An 11293-nucleotide genomic window follows, 5' to 3' on the forward strand; every position below is an offset into this window, starting at 1 on the left:
TCTTTCCCCTCCTCCCCTCGCCTCCTACCACACTGGCAGGGCTCACCGCCACTCAGCTAGAGCTAGATCGTTGCAGCTTCTCTAAACCGCTCGCCTCTGTCTCAGGCCTTTTATTTTGTGATTCTCATTCTTGAGTGAACACCAGACTCACGTGGAAGCCCTAAAGAGAGCAGATGGGGTCAGATGGGGTGAAGAAGTAAAGCCCGCTGCTCCGGGAGGCTGACTCACGTGGGAAGGTTCTGGGTTCCTGTTCAGAGACCTCCTGGAATACACAGGGCATGTGTGTGTCCGTGATCTGGCCTGGCTGAAACTGGGGGGTGGTTCACAGCATCAGGAACCTGTCAGACGCACTGTACCCGCCTCTCCCTCTCTCTGTGTCTGCCTGTCTCTGTCTTTCAATCACAGAATAAATACATACGCGTAGAAGAGGGGAGGGGGGCAGATGCTCAGGCCCTGCCTGAGTCTCACATGGTGGGGAGAGACCTGGGGCAGAGAGCAAATTTAAACCTTAAAACATTCTCTCCAAAGCATCTCCAATTATCTACCATGTGTATAATTTTTTTTATTTTGGAGAGATTTTCGCTATAGGGCGCGTGCGCTCACCAGACAGACAGACAGAGACAGAGAGACAGAAAGCGAGAAATCACCCCCCAGGGGCGATGGTCACGCCGCAATCCCTTCTCCTCCATTCTCCTCTTGGGATCTTGGGCACACACGCACATGCGCCCGGCGTGAGTTTTAAGCCACCGGGTCCGGGATGCAAACCACGGTTGACTACGTGGGAGTCCAGCGACATAGCCATTATGCTAACTACTGGTTCCCTGTGTATTATTTTTAAAGCAGTTTTTATCATTTAAATTAAAACATTAGTTACCATTTTAAAAAAAGAAAAAGCAAACAACTCAAACCTTCAATGGCTCTCTCCTGCCTGTAACATAAAGTTCTAATTCCTAAACATATATATGGCGATCAAAATTAGTAAAATCAAAATAAGAAATAATGAATTAAATCCCCCTGAGCATGGCAGAACAAACCTTCATTTCCTGCACCCGCAGAGCCTCCCCGTGCCTGCCCATCACACGATCCAGCCCAGAACCTGGAAATGCTGTGCCTTGGGAACACCAGGCCGGTTCTCATTTCTCTGCCCTCTCTGCTGTGATTCCCTTTGCCTGCAGTATCCTTCCACACCCTCATCTGACTCATTCCTTCTCATCCAGAGATATTTGGTTCAGAAATCTCCCTCTATGGGCCAGCAGGTGATGTAGAGGTTAAGGTGGCTGGATCCCACGTGACCAACTGCCTGTATTAGAGTCCCAGACCCAGTGACTTGAAAATCACGCCGGGTATGTGTGCACGCCCAAAGTCCTGAGAGGGAAATGGAAAAGGGATTGTGGCGTGGCCACACCGCCTAGGGTGATGGGGGAATGTCATCTCACTGAGAGTGTACGTGCTCTATAATAGCAAAACTAAAAAAAAGGAAAGAAAGAAAGATTCTCTAGCTAAACCTTTCAATGATCACCACCGACTTCTGCCAACCCCCACAGTCCTCTGGGATATGAACTTGACTGGACTAGGGAATGCCCTGATTGTTGGTAAAGCCTTGCCCTGGCTGTGTCTGTGGGGTGTTTCTGGACGATATCAGCATGTGGCTTGCAGACTGAGTAAAGCGTACCAGCACGGTGGACATCATCCAACCCATTGCAGGCCTGAAAGGGACAGAAAGGAAGGGTGACTCTCCATCTTGCTTGAGCTGGGACGTCCCTTTTTTTCTGCCCTTGGGCGTCAGTATCTTTGGTTTGTGGGCCATCATCACACCATTGGTGCCACTTGTTCTTGAGCCTTCTAAAAAGGAGCTCCAGCTGCTTGGTGCAGGACATTCTGATAAATATTTTTTTACAGTCTGAAATTTACATTTTTAAGTAAGTCTCCTGGTTTAAAAAACTATGTTGGAAACAATTTTTTTTAATTATTATTATTATTGAAATACTTTATGGGCCAAAGAAAGCATGTCAATCCAGCCTGCAGCCCTGTCTGTGCCCAGTGGGTACTTCGGATGGGTCTGACCAAGTGAGAGTGATTGCCCCACAGAGAGGAGGGACCAGCAGGCTGGGAAATAGCCCAGACAAGAGAGGAAGGAGGCCTGGAGCATAGTGCAGCAACAAAACGTAAAGACATAGGTCACAAGGTGCAAGCCTGACCAGGGGGCTGGAAGGTGCAAGCCTGACCACGGGGCTGCAAGGTGCAAGCCTGACCACGGGGCTGCAAGGTGCAAGTATGACCACGGGGCTGCAAGGTGTAAGACTGACCACGAGGGCTGGAAGGTGCAAGCCTGACCCCGGGGCTAGAAGGTGCAAGCCTGACCACGGGGCTGCAACGTGCAAGACTGACCACGAGGGCTGGATGGTGCAAGACTGACCACGAGGGCTGGATGGTGCAAGCCTGACCACGGGGCTGGAAGGTGCAAGCCTGACCCCAGGGCTGCAAGGTGCAAGTATGACCACGGGGCTACAAGGTGCAAGCCTGACTCCGGGGCTAAAAGGTGCAAGCATGACCACGGGGCTTGCACCAGAGCTTCCATGCACCAGAACACGATTCTCATATGCAGAACCAGGGGCAAGGCAGTTTTGAGGGTTGGGGAGGAGTTGTTTAGCTCCCAACACATCAACCTAGTCCCTAATGGCAGGTGAATATGAGGGCCCTAAGGTTAGGATGCCTTATGGGGGAAATATCTTCTTATTGGAAATCTTGCTAAGTGGGCACTTGATCAGGCTATTATCTTACCCTCCTTTGTTGGGCTGGTCAGGAAATATGATCTAAATATCAATTTTCTCTTCAGCTTAACTGAATTATATACTTTATTGCCCACTGGCTTAGGCAATAAATGTTACTGAAAGGACTAATTTAAGATCTGAATTTATTTTAATTAGTCTTTGTAATACAGCGGCAGATGTGAGTCTGCTTAAATGCAACCTGTACTTGCTAAGAATCTCAATGAGGTCCCAAACATTTTCAATTCCTAGACAAGGCAATTTTTAAATAATTTGAAGAGAAAGAGGAAGCCAAAAGAAGGAAGCAGGTTTATTTGGTTCTGATCACATTGTTTGCGCACATGCAGTTCTATAAGGTAGGGTCATGGGCGGGATTAATACCTGACAGCTGTCGTTAACTCCTATGGAAGAGTAGATAACCTTACATGGAATCCATACTCGGATCCTGGGCGGCAGAGTAATGAGTCCCCCTGGAATGAAAGCTCCAGCCTTCTTTGTTGTAACTATTGATCTACTGTAGAGTCCTGATGTGATTTAGATGAGGGAGGAAGAGATAATGGCATTGATTATTCTATTTAGGAAGCAGACTAAGACAGAACTCAGGTACAATACATGAACGGAAAAAAAAAATGCACTCAATCATTCCTTGTCTTTCCTTTGCAGTCCAAGGCAACACAAGGTGTCATGGTGACCGGGGAATACATCTTGATAAACATGTACCTTTGAATTTCAGGGCCACTTTGGTGTAACAAAACCATAACATTGCTTTCCCTGCTCAGATTTTTTAATGATCGTGTATTACAGCCTGAAGACAAAGCCCTGGATTCTTGTAATCCAGTAAGAGGCATGCTAGAGAAACAGAGTTCCTGGGAGATCTACGATCTTCCCTAGGAGACATCATACTTTGTAACTTCATTAGGTAAACCTTTCTTTGATTCGAAACTGGATTCTAGAGCCAGGCAGTGGCACATTGGTAATGCAATTGGACCCACATGGGAAAGTCCTGGGTTCACATCCTAGGACCTCCCTCCTCACGCCAATGGAGATGGGAGGTGGGTGGTGGCAGGGAGGCACTGCTGGGGGTTCCCCCCCTCTCCTATCTCCCTCACTCTCCCCCTCAATAAATAAAAATAAATAAATAAACATTTGTAAGGTTGCAAGGTGTGTTTGCGTGTTTAAATACTTCAGAGATTTAGAGCTGGAAACAGAACTTGGGCTTTGGACTGGTTTGATTTTTGCTTTTAAAGGTGGCTTCAAGGCAGATCAGATTATTTAATACACTTTATCTTAAAGACAGGAGCTATTGAACTGTGGGGAAATCACTGATCTGTGATCTAAAGTGGAGCTCCGAATTCCCTGCTGTTGGCAGCCGATCTGTGGCAGCATGGATATTTTATCATTTATCATACAAAGCTACTTCGCACCTGATTTTTAGATTCCACTTTTAATCATGAAGCCTTCCACTTTTCATCTATAGGCAAATTACTTACCTGGATGGGTAGATAAGGCAGCTCAGTGATGCTGTGAATTTCTTTTTTAGAGAGACTTTTTCGTTATAGGCTTTTTTGCACTTACCAAAGAGACAGAGAGAGACAGAGGGAGAGAAAATGAGAAATCACCCACCAGGGGGATGATGACGCCGCAATCCCTTCTCCCCCGTTCTCCTCTCAGGGTTTTGGACATGCACGCACACCAGCCTGGTATGATTCTCAAGCTGCCAGGTCTGAGACTCACACTGTGACCAGCCATGTGGGAGTCCAGCACCTTAGCCACTGCTCCACCTGCTGCCCGGAAGTCATGAATTTCAATCTCTGACATAATTGTCTACTTTTGTAACACAATTTTTATCAGCATTTTTCAGGGAAACGAACCGGTAATTATTTGAGAATAATCGTGAGTTTGTGAATGGTGTTACCGCATCAGACCTGAGCATCGCATGGCCACACCCCTGTTGGAAATGCTGTAAGGAGTGAGTAAAACTCCAGCGTTTACCCAAAGGAGGTTAACCCAGGTCTGGGCCATCTGGAGAAGTAGTTCAAAACCTTCCACATCGTCTGCTTGATCTTTAAAATGCATGCACATTTTGCATTCAACTTTAAATTTGTTCATGTTTGTTTTAAAAATAAAAAGAGTTTTAACCCAAAACTTTGAGTAAGGTTGATGGTCCCTTGTCCCTAAGCACACCAGCCTGCCTCTGGGAATGAAAGAGCACCTATCTGAGAAGACCCGGAAGGCTGGAAACAAAGGATCTAGGTCGACACACACATGGGACTGTGCAATTAGACACTGCTGTGTGTTTTTAGCAAACAGCCTCAGTTTTCATGCGGCGATACTGAAAAGGGAAAGGCAGAATTTGAATAATATGGTGGAGAGCAGAAGCCAGGGGAGCCATGTCCACTGAGCTAGATGTCTTTGTATTGCTAAAACGAAAGTCTCCCTCAAAGGTGGAAAAAGCTGACCTTCACTCTGGCTTAATTGTACTTTGGGAGACATGCAATGGGGGTTTGACTTTGCACTTGTAACTTTTCAAAAAGCAGGAGTAAAAAGAAAATGAGAATGAGAGCAGGAGGGAGCCTTCTGAGTTAACCCCAGAGCCCTTAACTGAACTCCAAGAGCTTTCTCGGGGCTCTCCGGAATATTTTGCATGTCACCAACAGAGTTGGTTCGGAATGTCTTGGGCCATTTGAGGAGTCGGCTTTACTGTGGAGATGTGTGTATGAGACAAACACAGGGAAATTGCCAAAGCTCCCGGGAGAGAGGGGATCAGGGCGCAGCACAGAGGAGGCAGACTAGCAGGCAGGTACCAGACGAGCTGGAGGAAGGGGATGCCGCCAACCTGAGAGATTAGTGCTCTCCCAGAGGTGCCCCAAGCCTCAGGTCATTCCAGGTGACACTCTCTGCTCTGAGTCTCCCAGTCATTGTCACATTAATAAACCAGAGAGGGTCTGAGTGCGGCAGCTGTCTCAACCTTGAATACGCCTCTGTGACTCACCTGCAGCGAGCACTCAGGATATCAGACCTTCCAAAGGTGGGCAAGCGTTTTCACTCCCTAGAGAATGCTTATCAGAGTCACTGCTGCCTTCATTTTCATATCATCCATCTGGTGCTTAGATGACTTTGTAAAGAAAAAAATAAAAAATGAGAGAAAAGCCAAGAATTTAGGTAGAATTTTGTGGAGTTTTAAATGATGTGTGTCTTCCTTCTAAACTTAGTAGCTTCTAAAAAAAAAATTATGTATGTCCACAGACAGTCTCTTTTTCTTGCCAGAGGGTGCATGTGCTTGCCAAGGAGAAACAGAGCCAGAGAGTGAGGGAGAGGGAGCAAGCATCCCCCAATGTTGCACGGTCAGGCCACCATCCCTTCTCCTCCATTTCCCCATCCTATTGGGATTTTCAACATGCTAGCACATGTGTCTGGCATGCTTTTCAAGCTGATGGGGCAGGGATTTGAACCGCAGTTGGTCCCGTATGATTGTCTTCCTTCAACCACTGAGCTACAGAGTCACTGTACAGGCCTTTTATTGATACAGTAAATATGAAGAACCTTCTTTGCCAATACTCTGAATAGCTAGCAAAGGAATCATTAAATAATCAAAATATGTATGTTGTTAAAAAGAAGGAATCAATATCCTATCCTTTGTTACAATTGTATGTTTAAGCTCATTTTGGTCTTATATAAAATTTGCAGTTTACAGGACCACCAGTTGACGTAATGGCTATGTCACTGGACTCCCATGTAGCCAACCACAGTTTGAGTCCCGGACCTGGTGGCTTAAACTCATGCCAGGCGCGCATGTGTGGATGTCCAAGATCTCGAGAGGAGAATGGAAGAGAAGGGATTGTGGCGTGACCGTCCCCGCTGGGGGATGATTTCTCGCTTTCTGTCTCTCTGTCTCTCTCTGTCTTTCTGGCGAGTACACAAGCCCTGTAGCAAAAAAACTCTCAAAAAAATTGCAATTTAATCTTGCACCTTTTTATAGAGGTTTTAGCTTTAGGGCACACATGCTCTCCAGAGAGAGAGAGAGAGACAGAGACAGTAAGAGGAAAAGGGAGAAATCTCTCTCTCCCAGGGAGATGGCCATGCTGCAATCCCTTTTCTTCCATTCTCTCCTGGGACTTTGGGCATGCATACACACACATGCCTGGTTTGAGTTTCAAGTCACCATGTCCAGGACTCAAACTGTGGTCGGCCATGTGGGAGTCCAGGAGCATAACGATTACACCATCTACTGGCCCCAATCCTATCCCTTTTAAAATATATACATTGTAATGCACACACTCCAGACTTCTAATTCTGCAAGTTATAATCTTCATTGTCTCCTCAAGTAATATTTTAAGGGGAAAAGCTGGGTGTTGACATTTGTAGACTGGAATTGGGAACCAGAGACTTCCATAGCGGTTCATGGTTGTTCCAAGCAGGCAGGTTCAGCCCTGTGCAGGGTGCATCCAGTCTGCCGAGTCTGTCACGGCCTTCACCCAAGCTGAAGTTTGGAAAAGAACAACTCACAACATTAAGGAATTTTATGATTGTTCCCTTAAACGAGCACTTTCAGAATTCAGTGGCAGGGCCTGAGACTGTCATCTCTGAACTGCTAGTTCACCTCCTCTTCTCACTGTCAATCAGTCAGTGGGGAGAGCAGATGCAGACTGGGAAGGAGTGGGCTCTCCAGTGTGAAGAGGGCTGGTGCCTCTGGACCAGTCGAGCTCTGACTCACCAGTCCTGACCATGTCTTCACTCTGGTTCTTTATCAGCAAGTGAGACCCTAAGGACAAAGACCCAGCAGAGGTCAATAATCTCCTATAGCACTTGATGCCAAGCCCCATTCCATACACCACCCAGGTCTGCAGGACAGGCCTACATCCCCAAGATACACCTCACATTGGGGCCTTGGGACAGATGTGCCGAGATTGGCCTGCAAGCTGAAGCTAGGGGCACCTGCTTCAAGGTGAGGAGATGGTACAGTAATCTCTTCATAGGCCCCCTTAAGCTAAAACCAAGAGTCCTAGAGATTCTCAATCAGCTTGATGGGAACACCCAGTGCCAACTCACGACTTCGAGAATCCAGAAAGAACAAAGAACGAGAGTAAATCCACATGATCACAGACAAGACTTTGAACAAGTGATACCGAGTTCTCTATTTTCCCTTCTTCAGTACAGATTATCTTCTGAAAAGTGGCTATTGTGTGGGTTTGGTTGGCACTTATTTTTAAAATTATTTTCTGTAAATATGCAATGCATGCAAGGTAACTCAGAAGGATTTTTCTGCCTTTGAATAAATACTCATAGTTGTTTCTGAATAAAACCTTCCTAGAAGCTAATGAGAACAAGGACTCTGGCTGTGTGGATTAAACCACTCCATATATTAAGCAATGATGGAAAATAAAACATTTTTGCAACCTGGTTTGCAAGTATCTACTGAACTGCAGGTGACTCACATAACAATTATGTTCTGAAATTTCCCAGGAAGGCAATTCATTACATAAGGGAGACCTTGGAGCCTATGCTATGGTGCTATGTCCAGTCTCCTCCCTAATAAACAGCTTTCTGGAAATCCCTAAATAACAGTAATATGCGGAGATACAACCGTTTAGCTGTATAATTTGCTAAATGGAAACACATTATAATTACAACAGTAAACAGCCATTGACTTATTATCGTATTGCTTTACTCTCCCCTCTTTAATAAATGCTTTTTGCAGATTTGAATGTGAAAAAGCATTGTTTGCATAAATAGTTACAAAGGACCTATAATATTACGGTCATTGTGTTTGTCGATTTCCATTTCTCTAAACAGGACCCCTTACTCCCACCAACAGGTCCTCAATTATGGGGAAAGACATTTGGTTGCTAAAAGCTTGTCGTAATCAATACTTGCCCAATGAAATCACAACCCTGCTGTCTTCGTTGGTAGAGAAATAACTGTGATTAAGCGTGTTTGTGTCAAAGCATGAGGATCCATTTCAGTGCTTGATTTTGCTCATCTCCCATTTTCCTTCTTCTTACAGGTTTTTAAAAACATTGGCTCTGATGAGACTGTCCAAGGGCAAGGAAGTCGGAGGCTGATCAGCTTCTCCCTCTCAGGTAAGTTCCGCTCACCTGGAGGCCTTGCGGAGAGAATGGGAATGAACGTCAACCACAGTCAGGAGACTCGCAGCAATTGGACGCTCACAGACAAGCTATTCAGCCATGCTGTGCCTCAATCTCTTTATCTATACAGCAAAAGTAAAAATTATTTTTCACTTAATCCCTTCCACTTGACCTCAGGATAATGGAGAATTTAATAACTAATAGATGCAGAAGCACTTTGACATAAAGGGAAGCGAAGCTACTCTTCTGCTTTTCCTCTGGAGTGTAATAGGAAAAGCAGCTATTCAGCCCCTTACCTAAATTAAAACTCACATGGAGCCCAGCTGGTAAAACCCTTTAAAAACCAAGCTTCTCGAAAAGCGTGCTATTCGTGGAAAGAATGAATTGAATCCAAATAAAGTCTATTAATTTAGTTAATAACATTTTAGTCTACTAATTAAAAGTTAATAGTTAATTTTTTTAATTTTCATGAATGTGCCATGGTTCTGTAATATGTCAACAATAGGGCACACTGGGTAAAGGCATATGTGAAGACTTTGTAGTATCTTTGGCATTCTTCTACAAATCTAAAATTCCTTCAAGATTAAAAAGCTAAAAGGAACACTGAGTTATTCTGGCTAAAAGAACATGCCAGGCTCAGGGCTTCGTACACTTAAATCTACCCAAACTGATTGTTCTAGCCTACTGTTACTAATAATAGAAATAACTGAGTCTGGATCATTTATTTTTTAATCTTTTTTTAATTGAATTTTATTTATTATTATCTTTTTTATAGTACATTGAATCGCATATATCTTCTTAAATGCATTTTAAATTTATTTTTTATCATAATCTTGTTTATATTACATTGATTCACATGTAACTTTACAGTGTATTACATTTCTTTTTCCAGAAGGAATACCATGCATATCAGTCAATACAAAGTGATTAAAATCCTCATCATCATCATCCAATAGCTTTTCGTTATTTTTTCCAGATTATTATTATTATTATTATTCCAATTATTTTTCAAACATTCCATCACTAGAGTCTGGATAATTTTTTTTTAAAAAAAAGATTTATTTAGCTCATAGTTCTGAAGGTCTAAGGTCAAGAGACCATGCCTGATGATACCTTTCATGTTGGCAGAGCCTCAGGATGGCACAGAGCATCCATCATATGGCAAGAGCTTGAGCAGGAGTGGAGCATGTGTCCCTTATATACTGATGAGAATCCAATTATAGAGCCCCGCCCTGATGCCTAATCCCCTCCCCAAAATCCCTCCTTGTAACACCACATTCAAATGAGGTCTTCGCACTCTCAACACCATTACAATGTCTTACCTTGTTTCATCATGTGAATTCTGAAGGAGCACAGTCAAATCGTAGCACTGGTCTTTAAGAGGCTCCGTGGCATGAAGCTCAAGGATTCCATTGAGCGTAGTTTTAAATTACTGCCTTAGCCTGTAAAACCAACCAATGTTGCAAGAGTCAAAGCATGAAGTGCATGAGCCTCCCTGGAAGATGGACAGTCGACTGGGGTTTGTCAAGTCCAAGTGAGCCCAGTAAAGCCAACGTGTGGCTACAGATTCGTTGACAATATTAGCATATGTCTTTCTAGAGAAACAGAAAGCGGAGAAGATATAAACTCATTAATTTTGTATTACTAGGGCAAAACCTGACAACTATTGATTTCCATTCTCATGTTCCTACTGAATAATGATTGCTAGTACCAACTTTTAAAACCAGTGGAAACCATAATACCATCATAGGATATTAGAGTGATCAGGCCCAACACCCAAAGATGTCCAGGTTCTCATCTCATGCTCAGGAAGAATTGGAGATGTGAACACAGAGAAGGGATAGCAAGGCAGGGTTTATTAAGGGACCGAAGGAAAAACAGAGCTCCCAAAGTAGGGAATCATCCTAAATGAGTGGCCAAGAGGAACTGAGGTAAGGGGTTTTATTCAGCAGCCTGAGCAGTGGGCTGGCTCTCTGATAAGAAAGTGGGCTTCAAAAAATACTTACATGGAAGTCTGGGTGATTTATTACCTCGTTATTTGTAGGGTCAGCATACCATAATGATCTGCAATTTTAATTAGAATGTAGTTAGCAAATTGAAATCGTTGCCTTTAGAAAAAACTGTTTTGAGCCCTGGTACAGCCAACTCTTGGTTAAAATTTAGCCACTGTGACTTCCTCTTGGGTAAAGCCTATTATGTCTCTATCTTGGTCCTATTCCTTAGCTATAAGTCCCAATCCCACCTCCTACCTCAATATTACTTAACTGTGTGTTGAAACCAAGAAGAATTTTCACTAACCAATGCTCTAGTGAAATCCGGAAGCCCAAGAGCGATGTCATGCAAGGCAGACCAGAACTAGGGAAGGGACAGAATCTGTATTTACTGGTTCCCGTGTCACCTCTGCCACGAAGACACAGGTTCCCCGATCCCAACGGGGAA

At 44.2% G+C, this 11293-nt stretch overlaps 1 protein-coding gene across 1 annotated transcript in view; it reads left to right on the forward strand.

The window, feature by feature from the left end:
- HECW1 (HECT, C2 and WW domain containing E3 ubiquitin protein ligase 1) overlaps positions 1 to 11293 on the forward strand; it is a 321373-nt gene that overhangs the window by 143379 nt on the left and 166701 nt on the right. Inside the window, exon 5 of the mRNA XM_006148902.3 lies at positions 8773 to 8848. Within this exon, the coding sequence (XP_006148964.1) occupies positions 8773 to 8848 (76 nt within the window). The remainder of the gene's footprint in view (positions 1 to 8772; positions 8849 to 11293) is intronic.

This window comes from Tupaia chinensis, unplaced genomic scaffold, assembly GCF_000334495.1.
Source record: "Tupaia chinensis unplaced genomic scaffold, TupChi_1.0 Scaffold000249_1, whole genome shotgun sequence".
Classification (NCBI taxonomy): Eukaryota; Metazoa; Chordata; class Mammalia; order Scandentia; family Tupaiidae; genus Tupaia; species Tupaia belangeri.